Source organism: Eschrichtius robustus, chromosome 1, assembly GCF_028021215.1.
Source record: "Eschrichtius robustus isolate mEscRob2 chromosome 1, mEscRob2.pri, whole genome shotgun sequence".
Classification (NCBI taxonomy): Eukaryota; Metazoa; Chordata; class Mammalia; order Artiodactyla; family Eschrichtiidae; genus Eschrichtius; species Eschrichtius robustus.
In genome coordinates, this window is record NC_090824.1 from 12,367,712 (window position 1) to 12,382,961 (window position 15,250).

At 37.6% G+C, this 15,250-nt stretch overlaps 1 protein-coding gene across 2 annotated transcripts in view; it reads left to right on the forward strand.

Annotated features, from left to right (window-relative positions):
* Positions 1–284: 284 nt before the first annotated feature.
* Positions 285–15,250, forward strand: part of TRIP11 (thyroid hormone receptor interactor 11) — a 66,575-nt gene continuing 51,609 nt past the window's right edge. Inside the window, exons 1-4 of one of the 2 annotated variants that reach the window (XM_068541460.1) lie at positions 285–827; positions 4,902–4,963; positions 9,926–10,036; positions 13,331–13,609. In XM_068541460.1, the coding sequence (XP_068397561.1) occupies positions 689–827; positions 4,902–4,963; positions 9,926–10,036; positions 13,331–13,609 (591 nt within the window). In that variant the 5' untranslated portion in view covers positions 285–688. The remainder of the gene's footprint in view (positions 828–4,901; positions 4,964–9,925; positions 10,037–13,330; positions 13,610–15,250) is intronic. The other variant, XM_068541468.1, reaches the window with a different exon arrangement.

Below are 15,250 nucleotides of genomic sequence, written 5' to 3' on the forward strand. Positions count from 1 at the left end.
GGTTCCCTTCCCAGGCCACGCCGGCTTTGAGGGGCACCCACCGAGGGTCGGCTCTGCCTGAAATCCAGCCGCGGTCGGCCGAAAGCGCAGCGTCGCAGCGGGTTCCGGTCGCTCTTCCACCTGCTGCCAAAGCGGGCAGGCTACGTGGAAGACGACCTTGCCCTGGGCTGGAGGCAGCGGCCACTGCGGCGCACTTGGTCCTCCGAGATCCCATGCTCCCTTGCGCCAAGGACACGTCCGGCGGCTCTGCAGGGCCTTTCTACGCCATCGCGGCGCCTCTCTATGATCCATTGCCGCGTTCATGGTGGGTGTCATGGCTGCCGGCGTCGAGTTGGCAGGAGTTGCCAATGGAACTGGGGAAAGTCACTAAAGCAGAGGAAGAAGTGGCCTAACCCGGACTGTGGGAAGTCGTGAGAATGAGCGGAGGCCCCGCGGGGGTGCCCATGTCACTGGAATTGGGCCCCTGGTAAAGTCCCAGGCCAGGCCTCTGCGTTTCTAGTCAGAGCCCGGCGGTTGGTGGGGGTCCCCGAAGCCGGCGTTGCCTAGGAACCCCTGTCTTATTAAATCCTGAGTGTTGTAATTTGGACCGGTCCCCCGGAGACAGCGGTTCGAGGACATTTGGCTGGGTCGTCCGACGACGCTGGCCGCCTTTCTCGGAGCGGAGCAGGTTGTTCTATAACCCGCAGCGATGTCGTCCTGGCTTGGGGGCCTCGGCTCCGGCTTGGGCCAGTCCCTGGGTCAAGTCGGGGGCAGCCTGGCTTCCCTCACTGGCCAGATTTCAAACTTTACGAAGGATATGCTGATGGAGGGCACGGAGGAAGTGGAAGGTAACAGCTGGGGCGATGGGAGGGAGGGTTTTACTGGGACCCTGGGAGCGTCCGTTTGTTCCCCAAGTCCATCTGTCACGAGACGCAGACAGGTCCAGAGGAGTGTCACTCCTCCTTTTGCCTCTTAACCGATTTTCTCTAGTGAGAGACCACTGGGGTCGGGGGGTGGGGGAAGAGTTCTGGTTCTTCTCCTTTGAGTACCCAGGATAGCTCAGAGCAGAGTGGAACTGCCCCTACGTCGCGTAGAGTATTTTTGTTTGGTTCATCCACGCCCACCTCTTCCTTTGCCCTTAGCTTGGGGGCGGAACTGATTTTGATCCTCTTCCTTTATACTGACAGTTTAAAAAATTATTTGTGTATGACACGTCACTTTTTTGGGGTTTTCTTCGATTTTCGTTAACAATTGAAGTAACTCATAATTAAGATATTTAGTGACTCTTACCCTTTCTCACTTGAATATATTGTTAGTGAAACATGGGTATTGTTTTCCTCTTATTTTATAGTTTTGCTTATTCTGGTGACACATTACAGCGTTCCAGCTGAAAGTGCACTTTTGTGCTTAATTGCCCACTGCCTCCCCCCCACCCATATTTCTATAGTAGAACAAGCAAGATAACCCTGTTCTTTGGGTACCCTTAGCAACCTTCACTCATTTTTTAAGTCCTCATTTTGTTTTACTAATGAATAGTGACCCAGAGTTACATGGTAATCGTTGATTAAGTTAATTACCCCTTTGATTTCTTGATATTTCTTTCAGCAAGTATTTAGATCAAAAGACTTTTTAAATTTCAATCTGGGTCTGCCTCCAGAGAGATAATGGGTCGTCTTTTGGATGAGAGCAGTTTCTTTGGCAGTTTTGTTTGTTGTAAATAAATTAGAATTCTGGTTTAATTTTTTAACACTGATTTAACTGAGTCTTCGTGTTTATTTGGTTGAAATAGAGACAGATGGTTTGATTTAGAAAAATAGTATCTATATTTAGAATTTCTGTGGGGTCTATTTAGAAGGGAGGAAGATTGGGGAGCTGCCGAAATCCATTTAACTGCTTGGGGGTACATCAGGTGGGACAGGTTGGGGATGGGAGTTAAAGGGATTCTTCCTGTGGTGAGGAAAGGGTCATGTGACCCTGAGGGCAGTCAGAAGCAGAGAAGGGCTAGATAACATGGGAAATGCCTAGTCTCTCCTTGTTTCCTAGATAAGGGAAACAGTTGACTATTCCTTTGACCCTAAGCCAGAAAATAGGCACCCCGCCTCCAACTTGGATGTCCTACAGGCTTAAGGTAGAATTCAGTTTGTTCTTCCCACCAAATGTGCTCCTGTATTCTCAATTTTAATGGTTTCACCATCTACCCATTCTCCTAAACTTAGAAATCTTTGTCACTTTGTTTTGCCTCTTTCTTTTTTTTCTCCTACTTCCAGTTAGTCACCAAATCTTGTTCATCCTGTGCCTGAATTGTTTGTATTTGTCCTTTCCTTATTATTCCTACTTCCTTAGTTCAGATCCCCATTATCTCTCCCACACACTCTCTTTCATGTCCTGTCACTTGTTTCTCCTTACTTTACTCCATTTCCTGTTGTGTTGCCAATTACTTTTCTAAAAACAAATGTGCTTTAAAATGTCTTGACTCTGTTACTTACAGGATAAAATCCAAGCCTCTTAATTTTGGAAGACCAGAAACCTATCCTATCCGGGTTCAACCTACCTCTTCCAGTCTTGCCTCTTGTTCTCTCCCCTTGTCTCCCAACAGCCACATATATGCACATTCATATACACAAGCATGCTTACACCCAGAGCTTCTGCACAGGCAACGTTGTGAGGTACCTACACAGCTCCAGGCCTTTGCATGGAAAGCCCTTCCTTTCTACTTCCTCCACTACCCTCCTTTGCCTGGAAAACAATTTTTCCTGTATGACCCTGCTCACATGTCAGGTACCTGGTGAAACCATTCTCACTCCATGGCAGGTTGAGTTGTGTCTAACAGAACTTTGTGGATCTCTCTCTGACAGCTCTATTTTATTTATCCTTATATTACCAGTATGTGGTCCCTTCCTTGGTACATAGTAGATGCTCAATAAAAAATTTGCTGAGTGATTAAAAATCTGCTTTTATTGTTTTCCCTTTGCATTAAAATAGGACTTGCTTAACACCCAATTTATTGATTTTGTGACTCATTTAAAAATAGGGTCAGAGTGCAGTTCATTTATTCATTCAACAAGTATTTATTGAGTGTCTACCCTGTGCCAGCAGTGAAAAAGAACAGTTCCAAAATAGCACTGTTGATACAACTTGAAAATTACCCATCTTTACAATATCAGAAAGTTGCTATTTTACCAAACACTATTGATTTAGGAGCTTGGGCTTTTAAATCAGACATGGATTGAAATTCCACTTCCATGTGTTACAAATTGTGGGATCTTTGGCAAATTATTAAATACTTAACCTTTAAAAAGAGTGTTCTTATGTGTTAAATAGGGATAATTATACCTATCATGAAGTTGGGAGGATTAAATGAAATCATGAGTGTAAAATGCGTAGCACTGTGCCTAACAAATAGTAAGCATCAATAAATGATAGTTGTTATTTTTGTTTTCCCTCACTGAGGAAAAACTTTTTTGGTCTGCATAACATCTCCCCTTTATTCTTAAAAAGACCAGGATTTTGTGGGGGCGGCCCTGGGGGGAAAAGTCTTCATGACTTTCTTTTTTTTAAATCCCTCTTTGAAACAGTTGCTGCTTCTAACAATGACCTTCCTAAACAGATTAGATTATAATTTGTTCTCTTCTGAATAGCAGTTAGACAATCCTGTCAGAGTTTCAAGCAAGATGTATAAACAACCACCCAAGCATCCCCACCTGGTGATTTTCAAAACACTGGTGACAAACAGTGACACTGGGTTTGTCACTGTTATTTATCGGATGCCACTTGTATTTTCTTTTGATTTAAACTAATTCAGAGAAGTTATTTTTATAGTATTAAAGGGCTGTGAGTAATGAAAAATACTAATACTTAGAAAAGAATCTAACTCTGTGGATGATGGTCATCTGGCAGCATCAGCTGTGCCATTTTGGTACTGTGGGCCTCTGACTTTGCTTCCAAATGAAACTGTACAAAACAAGACTGAGCTCATTCCCATTTTAAGTAACTTGTGTCCATGTTACTTGAAATAAGTGTTCTTTTGCTGCATTTTTATTCTTTGTTTGTAGGTCATTAATTTTTTGGTAGTATTGGGAGCAGAAAAAATTAGAAGTAAGGCCCTCTAAACCCCAGTTTCATAAGAGAAATACGTCCTTGGGAATTCCCTGGTGGTCCAGTGGTTAGGACTCGGCGCTTTCATTGCCGAGGGCCTGGGTTCAATCCCTGGTCGGGGAACTAAGATCCCACAAGCTGCACAGCACGGCCAAATCAAGAAAAAAAGAAATATGCCCTTAAAACCCCAGCTGCGTAAGTTTCATCAAAATTTATACTAAGCCAACAGAGAGATTAATTTTCCATAACAAAATTTTTAAAAAAATTTATTTTATTTTTGGCTGCTTTGGGTCTTCGTTGCTGTGTGCTGGCTTTCTCTAGTTGCGGTGAGCGCGGGCTTCTCATTGCGGTGGCTTCTCTTGTTGTGGAGAATGGGCTCTAGGCGCGCGGGTTCAATAGTTGTGGCTCGCGAGCTCTAGGGCTCAGGCTCAGTAGTTGTGGCACACGGGCTTAGTTGCTCCGCGGCATATGGGATCTTCCCAGACCGGGGCTCGAACCCGTGTCCCCTGCGTTGGCAGGTGGATTCTTAAACCACTGCGCCACCAGGGAAGCCCCATAACAAAATTTTAATGAACACTTCCAATGGGTAAAGGTAGATGCTCTAGGGTATAGAAGATAGGCAAAGAATGACTTGCATGACAATAAAGAACATTTGTGACAGTAGAAAGTTGTGATAACAATCGAGTGATGTTCGTCTTCTGAATTTGTTCTCAGATCAGCATACCACTCTGTTTAAAGCTCAGTGAAATATACTTTCCTTAAAATGCCTGTTTACTTCACATGGTGTTGACTGAATATATATTCAGTATATGCTGTTTCTTTTGTAGCAGAATTACCTAATGCTAGGAGAAAGGAAGTTGAAGCCATTCATACAATCTTAAGATCAGAGGTAAGGAAACGTAAAGATTTAGATTTTTTTCTTTTTTGAAGCCATGAAAGTTATTCATACTTTGTTTCAGTCCTCTCTTTTTAATGCACTTTTTCTCTCTTTCCCTTTATCTTAGTTTTTTTTTTTAAGTCCTGTCATCTTCCTTTGATGAAGAATATATTTACATGTTACTGCACTTTGCTATTAAATATTCCCATCGCTGCTTCTGAATGCTGGAAGAAGGAAATCTGCCAAATTTAGAAAATAACATTGGCAACAGTTTATCATTATCAAGGATTTACTATGTTTTATTAGTATGCTAAACTGCAGTAGTACATTTATTTAAGTATAATGTGAAGAATGCAATTCTGTTTAATCTAGAGCTTTTTAATCCCCTAACATTAAAAAAGTGTGATATTTGTATACAGAGAATGTAGAATATAGGAATAGCAAATTAATTTTACCATTTTTTTCATTATTAGTCAGTGCCTCGTGGTAACTAGCTCTGGACATTGTACTTAATAGGGATGAGGAAAACTTGGAAAGGGTTCAAAGGAAAGCCGTAAAGAAAATGAAAGGTTTTAAAGTGGGATCTGTTGTAAAGTACTAAAGACACCCAACTATTTAGCCTTTGGATAAGAACAGCGAGGGAACACTTAATAGTATTTCAGCAAACAGTATTCTTAGAGGACTGTGGTAAGCATGTTTTCCCTTGCTAAGCCCATAAAAGAGAAAATGGAATTTAAATATAAGAAAATACTTTCTGACAACAAGCATTACTGAGCTCTGGTCTAGATTATCAAGGTCAGATTGTGGAATCTGAAAGTAGAGGGATCTCTCAAGAGGGACTGTTGAAGTATTCTGCCTCAATGGAAGATGGCAAAAAGTAGAGGGATCTCTCAAGAGGGACTGTTGAAGTATTCTGCCTCAATAGAAGATGGCAATTTGGTGGCACTTAAGAGACCTTAGCTGTAATTACCTAATTAGTAGATGCTTCAGTGACAGATGAATGTAATAGCTTCTTTCTTTGTAAGGCTGAGATAGGAAGTAGTCCCTATAGTCCCTAAAGAAATCCTTGAGGAAGCACTCAGGATGGGCCCACCCCGGAGAATTAGATGGCAGAAATGTGTGTAATGGTATTAATTAAGCTAAATTTGCCAGTATACATCTTGGGGGGGGAAGCAAATGGGGTTAACCTGCTTAATGAATGACTGCTCTGTATTGAGGTTGAGAAGGGAGATAGAAATCTTCTGTCCCTCTGTTGATTTCAACTCTAGTCTCTCTCCTAATTTTATGTTTGGACTGTGGCAAGTGTGGTTCTAGTGTTCAAAAATATTTATTTTTGGTATAACACATCCCCAAATGAAAGCCAACTTCCTTGTTTGGTGCTTATTCAGAGTACCGTGAGCTACTCAAATACTGGGTTGGCCAAAAAGTTTGTTTGGGTTCCCGAACAAACTTGGTCTTCCCAAAGACTTTATTTTCTAAGGTGATTTTGACTATACATGATTCTTGCCTTCTATCAGCACATAAGCACTTCATAAAGGTAATGCCTTATGTGACTGCAATAAGAGAAAGTGAACATATGATTGGAACCACTAGGAAATTACAATAGAAAATTCTATTTATTTAGAAAGTTTTAGTATAGACAGAGGGCAGTATGTTTTCTAGAGGAAATTAGATTTGCTTACAGATGTTAATATTTGAAATTGACTTAATTAGTTAAGTTTCCTCAGTTGCAACTAATGGCAACCAATCTAAGCCAATTTAACCATCTGTGCCAAGAAAAAGTCTTCACATTTACCATCTCGATCCAATGTACTTTTAATTTTTTTGTTTTAAGTTATTTTATAAAAAATTTACAGAAGAATAAAATGATAGTGAAAAACTTTATTAGAAATTTTAATAAGAACTTATATATAGCAAATTCAGATGTTTATTCCATGTGTTTCTGCTTTTGAAAGCATATATGCTCAAAATAGGCAATGTTCTTTGAATGCAGTTAACTGCTTATTAACTCTTTTTGTGAACTGGAATGTATCTTACCTTGTAAATACTGATTCCAGATTTCAATTACATCTCCAATAGATTTTAACCTATTATTACTTCTGGTTTTTCTTCCTGACTTGTGTCATTAAAACCAATACTTATGAAAACTTTGACGGCTTATGATTTTGTTAAAGGTGTGGCTGTTTGCTCCATAATTACAAAGCATTTTTATTCTTAGATTTATAAATACCAGTTAGAGTGATCAATCCACTGAGTTTTTTCATTTTTATGTCATCTGTTTCCTCCTAGTCACCTGTGTATACACCTGCCTTCAGCATTTGTCCATGTAGGGACTGTATCAAGTAAATGCTGGTGTACAAATATCATACATAATGAAAGAATACTGTTACATATCCATTTAGTAAAGTGGCATGAATGGTTCAGGTTTTTGTCACAAAATATTGTGAGATAAAATCTTTTCTTATAGAATGACTAACTTCATGAGAAACACCATATTTCCTTTTTGTTCTTAGAAATATGTTGTTCACTCCTCAGTTCTTGAGTTTGAGAAATTCATCTAGGATATTGTTATTGAGTACACTTGTTATTCGAAGACTTGTCTGAGATTTTGCTTCTACATTCATTTTCACCATAACCATTAGACTCTAGAGTGCTGTTTTCTGTCTCTTTGCATTTATCTTCTCAGTTGTCTAATTGTGGAATATTTTCCTCTGTCAGTTTTCTTCTCTGTTGAAAAGTGAAAATTCTGAATTTTCAATTGTGTTCAATGAAAGTGAAAAAAAAAAAACTCCTCCAAAAACAAACAAACAAAAAAACCGCTGCAAAGATGGTGTCTCCAGATTGGCTTTTTCCTTTTTAAAAGATAATGCAGTACTTTGGGTAATGCAGTCAGAAAACTGGTTATTTCACTGTTGCATCATTCTTCTAGGTGATTCCATCAGTTCTTCTGTTTTCTTAAGTCGTTTTTTAACATAGTTGTAAATAATTGATGATTAATGATTAATTCTTAGGATGATAAAATAGCATAACGTTTCAAGATACAGAAAAAACAAGATCATTGTGACCTCATGATTATTCTTAGATTTATATTGTAAAAGGGCCCAATGTACCCTTATGGTAATTGCAAGATAGAATGAGTTTTAATCTTTTTTTTTTTTAAGTATATTTTCTGTTTGTTTGTTGGAAGACTACTAAGAAAGAATAAATGTTTTAAATATCAGTCCTTAATATTACTCAAAAAAGAAACTCACAAACTAAAATTGGTTCCAGTAGACCTTGATGATATAGCAAGGGTTAAGCACAGTGGAATAATTTAAGGATATGAGTGTCTCATGGATTCCAGGGGCATAAATTTTAGCCAGTCTTTAGGAAAGGGCTTCAACCGGAACTGGATGCCATCAGGAATCCATCTCTCTCATTTTTATTCCTCTCTGTTCTTTGTGTGTGTTTATTCATTTTTCCTTTCAGACCAGCCCCCTCCGCTTCATATTTCATATAATAGAAAATATGACCACGGACAACTCCTGGCATGTTTTGGGTCGCCACATGAAGAGAATCTGTCCTTCATATGTGTTATCAACCTTTCTGACTCTTACATGGCTAGGGAGATGAGGAAAGACAACCAATTAGTTATTGGCCAAATTGAAAGTTTTCCAGTTCTGGTTATTCATCAGAGTTAAACAAATAGCCTTAGGTATTTTTATGTGAAAAAGCCTAGAGTGGACTTTATTACTAGGTTTTGACTTTAGTATATTCTCTTGCCTCAGTTATGTATGGTATTTTCATGTGAACAGCTCACAGAAAATCGTGCAAAAGCAGCCAGTAGATTAGAAGGTAATTAGTTGTGTGACCATTGGTCCTGTTTCTTATTCATATTTCTGCAAGATAACCAAGGTCTGTTAGATTTCTGGAGATAGACTCCCAAACTAGGGTTTGTGTGTGTGATAATTTTTCCTTTATTTTACACCATTGATTTTCTCTGGGAATTCATTTAATCTCCCTGGATCATAATTTTCACATCTGTTGATGTAAGAAATTCCTAGAATCTAAGAAGAAAACAGATGACATCCTCAAAGTGAAAAAGTCTTCACCTGCTAGTGGGAGCTTTCTTTCCCGCCATGAATCTCCTTATTCTCAGTTACCATTGTTAAACTCTGCTTGCAGATAGTAGAATTCTTAGTACATTATTATCTGTAATAATTTGTAAATTCCTTTTTGCAGAAAGTTTTAGTGTCCGTTTCTCTTGCTCCATTATACCCTTATTCATTCAAATGTCAAAGGATGATATTAGGTTAACATAATTTAATACTTAGGTACATAAAATTTAAGTAATTTTTTTTCATATTTCCCAACATCTTAAAACAAAAGACTGTGATGTCTAGATTCATTGAATTATATTTAGAGTATTTTTTGTACTTCTAACTGTGGTTTTCCAAACTGAGTTCTAGTAGTGGTTTTTAAAATGGATTTTTCAGGGGTGCCTCACTCAGGAGCCTAGGGTTCAATCAGACAAGTAATGTCAGGTTTTGGCCTCCTACCTATACTTCAGCCATAAGTCTTTTTTAAAAAAGGTTTCTTTAAAAAACTTCTCCTGTTCAGGGAGAAAACAGAAGTTTAAACATGTAATCTAGGTCATTCATTTACCAGACATTTATTGCTTACTGTATGCTAGACACTGGGTGTACAAAGATGGGGGAAACACTGATCAGTGAGTTTTTCTTAGCAGAAAATCAAACTGAGCAAGATTTTTAAAAAACTTTGGTTCAGAATTATGCATAATCTCTATAAACATGCTTATTGCACTTGTAACTTTAATTGAAATTGTGGTTTAAAGGTCAGAATTCTGAGACCTACTATAGTACATCTTTTTTGTGCATGAAGCAATATGTTTTTCATAATGCCCTGCACATAACTGTTACTATCATGTTTTACTTTTAGTCTTTTTGTTGAAAACACTTTTTTCTTTGCTTCTAGAATGAGAGACTCAAAAAACTTTGTACTGATCTGGAAGAGAAGCATGAAGCATCAGAGCTTCAAATAAAGCAGCAGTCTATGAGTTATCGAAATCAACTGCAGCAGAAAGAGGTAAAGGTTATTACAGTTACTTCATATTTACTTCACTGTAATGTATTTAGGATGGTTTCTAAAAGTTATAAATCAAGCTCTGTTTAGATCCATGAAAATATCAAAAGAGTGTTGAAGTTAGTAATTTCCAACTCAGTATGATATCACTAATTTAACAAGAACTCTGTAAGCTTTTACATTTATATGACATAAACTAACCTTTGTGGAGTTTAATTTCTACTTTCCCAAAGAAGAAAAGTCTTAGTGTACAATACCTTCAGGCATTTGTTGCTTATAATTTCTGATTTTATGAAACTTATTTCTCATCTATTTACCTAAATTTGTTTTAAATCATTGTGATTGTTAATAACATTTCTTTTTTAAAAAATGATTTTAACTACAAGTGTTAACATATGCTTATTAGTGTTTACTTGATTTTCCATGGAAAAACGGAATATTAGGTATTTTATAGTTGACTTATACTGTTCTATAAATTTTTCCCCCTTTAGTTTGATAGAAATAGTTATTTTGGAGGTAGCTTATCTTTCCTTTGCAGTTTTTTTTTTAAAATTAATTAATTAATTAATTAATTTATTTTTGGCTGTGTTGGGTCTTCGTTTCTGTGCGAGGGCTTTCTCCAGTTGCGACGAGCGGGGGCCACTCTTCATCGCGGTGCGCGGGCCTCTCACTCTCGTGGCCTCTCCCGTTGCGGAGCACAGGCTCCAGACACGCAGGCTCAGTAGTTGTGGCTCACGGGCTTAGTTGCTCTGTGGCATGTGGGATCTTCCCAGACCAGGGCTCGAACCCGTGTCCCCTGCATTGGCAGGCAGATTCTTAACCACTGTGCCACCAGGGAAGCCCTCCTTTGCAGTTTTGATAATATTATATAATTTAACCAATGTTACTACAAATCCTTAAAATAATAGACTATGTCCCTAATGTTTCATTCTGTCGTTGAATTCTCTTTAGTGTTTAGTATGTAAGTGGAATTCAGTAAATGATTCTGTGGAATTGAGCCACAGAATTTCTTGTTTAATTATCCAGATCACTGGGGTGTTCGTCAGTTTGTTGATTAAATGTTCATTTCTACCATCACTTTATATTTGGGTTTTTAAAATTTAGATGCATTGATTTCAAGTTCTTTTAGTGACATACTAAGATGAAAAATAAAAGTAAACCACACTGAAGATAAATATAAACATTTAAAGAAGAACTTAAATTTCCAATCTGGAATTGATTTCATAAAATACAATAAAAATGAATTACTACAAAAATAAAATGAATGTAAAAAAGCAAAGTTACAAGTTCAAATGAAAGTTAAAAGCCCACTTTTTTTTTTTTTTTGGTAAGGATTCAGAAGATGTAAAATTACTCTGTCAACTTGCTTTATTTTTTTTTTAATTTATTTATTTGTTTACTTTATTTTTGGCTGCGTTGGGTCTTCGTTGCTGTGCGCGGGCTTTTCTCTGGTTGCGGCGAGCGGGGGCTACTCTTTGTTGAGGTGGGCGAGCTTCTCATTGCGGTGGCTTCTCTTGTTGGGAGTACGGGCTCTAGGTGCGCGGGCTTCAGTAGTTGTGGCTCACAGGGCTCGAGCCCATGTGTCCTGCCTTGGCAGGCAGATTCTTAACCACTGCGCCACCTGGGAAGCCCCTGTCAACTTGCTTTAAAAGTCTTTAAGCCTTACTCTTTTAGTTTCTTTACTTATCTTGTCACGGACTGGTAGCAAACATTCGTGGCATTGGTCCACAGACCACACTTTGAGCAGCACTGATTTACAGATACTCCGATAGAGCAGTAGCTGAATCGCCCAGGGGTTTACAGCTGAATCATAAAAAATACACATTGTTAGGTCCTCTAGGAGATTCTGATTTAGTGTACTGGGAAGGGGCTCTGTTATTGGTATTTTTCAAAAACCCCATAGCTGATTCTGATGCTTACATCCTAGTTGAAAAAATTGCTGTGGAATAATCTGGCATTTTATTTTCTACTTAACTATGGATATTAGAGGGCAAATTAAGAATTCAAGTTTAGGAATACGTCTTTGTTAGTAGAGTTTATACTTTTTAACTCTACAACTTGATGTAAATGTCTGTTGTATAATGAGAACTTTCTTTGCATTATAGCTACATTTGAAAAAAATTGTTGATTTCAGTACTTTTTACTAGAATGAAAGATAATATATACTTTAGATCTGCTATTTTCTGAATCTATTTGTTGCCCTTGTTGTGATGTTCATATTGCCCAAAGATGCAATTTGCCTCATATCATTTATGGGAAAGTAAAATTTGTACATTATTATAAATCTCCATTAGAAAAGGGGCTCTGATACGAAAAAATGTTTACTATGACATTTAACATAATTGTATTTGATTTTTGTTTGTCTAATTGCTTGACATTAGAAATACTGTTACTTGCTGACTGTCTCCTCAGTATCAAATTTTCCTCCGTTGTGGCAGGTTGTGTTTTGGACTAGCTTGAGTATTTTACAGAAAGCTTATTTCAGTTTTCTCTAGCTTGCTTGTATGTTTTGAGTAATCTCTTACTTGGAATGGATGTGGCATTATGGTAAGTCCTATTTTTATAACTTCTTTTGGACATTGACTTGGTATTGCAAGCCTTCAGTCAAAACTCCACTCGGGGTTTCACGGTTTTTATACTGTTGTCTCCCTGAGTAGAATCAGATTTTCACCGGCCTTTCTTTGCCAAGGCTAAAGCCAAGGCCTCTTTCAGTGCATGATTTCTTTCTAAGACTAATGGGCTGTTAATCACAGGCTTACTGTGAAGATCGGATTAATAAATCAAAGCTTTCTTCCAGCTGTGTTGTGTAGACCAGTACAAAGTTACCTGATTCATGGTGCATTTTAAGCCTAAATCCAGCCATACATAATCAGTTGCAAAAGACTCTTCCAACAGGTGTTCTAAGGAAGCTTACCAGTGCATAGACTGTTGCAGCTTTTATTTTCTCATCTCTTGAGGCTTGATAATCACAAACAGAACCCTAAGAAATTGCATATACTCTACTACCTGATAAGTAGAAGATGGTAAACTGATGTTTAACTGAGGATTTTATTGCTTTAATGTATGAGTGGAATTCTGTTGCTCATATTAATCGGAACATTATCTATGCTGTATGGTAATCATGGTTTTGAAATAAAAATGTTATGTTGGGGTGTTAATAGACAACTTGGATTCAGTTGATAGAGTACTGTCGTTGGGTCATCTTAAACTATTATAGCTTTTAACATTATGAATGTATAAAAGGGTCAATATGGTTATTTTGAAGTACCTTCTCTAAAATATGGATTATAAATATAGGTAGAAATCAGCCATCTTAAAGCAAGACAGATTGCGCTGCAGGATCAGTTGCTGAAGCTGCAGTCAGCTGCTCAGTCAGTGATTTCAGGAGCTGGTGGTGTACCAGCAACCACTGCATCTCCTTCATTCGGTTATGGTTTAAGTCATCATGCTTCAGCTTTCCACGATGATGACATGGATTTTGGTGACATCATTTCATCACAACGAGAAATAAACAGATTGTCAAATGAAGTCTCAAGACTTGAGTCTGAAGTTGGCCATTGGAGGCATATTGCTCAGGTAGGTAGAATTTTCATGAGTTTTTGAAAACTGTGAGTGAGTAAAAGTAATGATGCCATGTGTAGAAGTTTTGGTATCAGAAAGAACCCTGGACTAGGAAATCAGAAACCTGTATTCTGATTCAGCCAGTGACTTTTTAAGTGGTTTTAGTCAGGTCATCTTTCTCTCTCAGCCTCAGTTTCCCCTTCTGTACAATATTTGGAAGAAATTTCCAAAAAATTTAAAGCAAGAGAACCATGCTTTAAAATAAAATTAAAAGCTACAAGTCCAGCACTTAAAGGAGACAAAAATGGAGTTGCTGTGGTTGAACCAGCACCTCTTCCCCTGGAGTCTCTGAGACTTCTCTGGTGGAACCAAGGCACCAGATTTGAAACTACTTGCTTAGATGTTGTCTGAGGTTCTTCTTTGCATTAATTATATGTAAAATGAAAAATCTGATAATTGGTATTATAAAACACGTAAACTATTATGTGTTGTTTCTCACACATTAGAATAGAAATTAAGTCCTTCCTATTTTGGGCTGTAAACTTTCTTCCAAGGATCCCTTTTTTATCTTCTTTATCAGATTTTATGTATTACTGAGGTTGCCAATACACAGGAGACCTGAAATAAACTGGAACATTGTTCATATAGACTTTATTCCATCAGTGTGGAGAAAAATAAAGTATATAATAAAGAATTATTTTCTGTCTTTTTGTGAGTGTAATCTTGTTGTGTAAAGGCGAAATCCTCCCAATTAAAATGATCTCCTTGCTTCCCAAGTTGCTAGACATTCCCAGTACCCAAAATAAACCTTAAGAGAGGATGATCTGTTTGTCCATCTTATCTCTGAAAGATGGTAGTTCTTAAACTTTGTATGTGTAAGAATAACCTGAGGAATTTGGTAATATCGTAGGTCCCCTGTCCTACCTTAAGAGATTAGAGATTAGTATTTTGTAGCCTATTTTAGGATGTTGAAAAATACAGTCAAACAAATAAGTACCCAGGTGATTCTGATGATCTGAGGAACACATTTTAAGAAACGTTGCCTAGGTAAGATTTCATGTGGAAAAGGTTTGGTATATTTCCTTTAGCATATCTTGAATGCCTACTATATGACAGACCTGTACTGGGATGTTACAGTGAAAAAGGTATAATCAGCACCTTTTAGGGGATTTAATTTTCTAGTAAAGCATAATTAAAATTAATATTTGTATCATACTTTACAAGATGTTTCCATATATACTAATCTAATATATTATCTTTAATAACTATGAGAGGTATTTATTACCTCTGTTTTGCAGATGAGCAAAGTAAAAATTTAAGTAATACATCCACTGTCACAGTGATTAAGTTGTGCTTCAAACACACATCTTTCGACTTCAAATCCTATGTTCTTTCCAATGTACTGTATTCCTTCTTTTATCCAGAGAGCAGCTTTTGGTTCCTTAACATGCTATAGTAAATGTTAATAAAGATAAATGAGCAACATACAGCTTTGAATGAGAAGAAAAGCATGCAAAAGCCAATATATTAATATTAGCATTATTATCAATGTTAATATTAATCTTAGCGTTAATATTGGGTAACTTTCCATTTTAGAAATTAACCTTTTAGAAAGCTGCTTGACTATCATCAGATTTACATTTTGTTGAGCCAAGA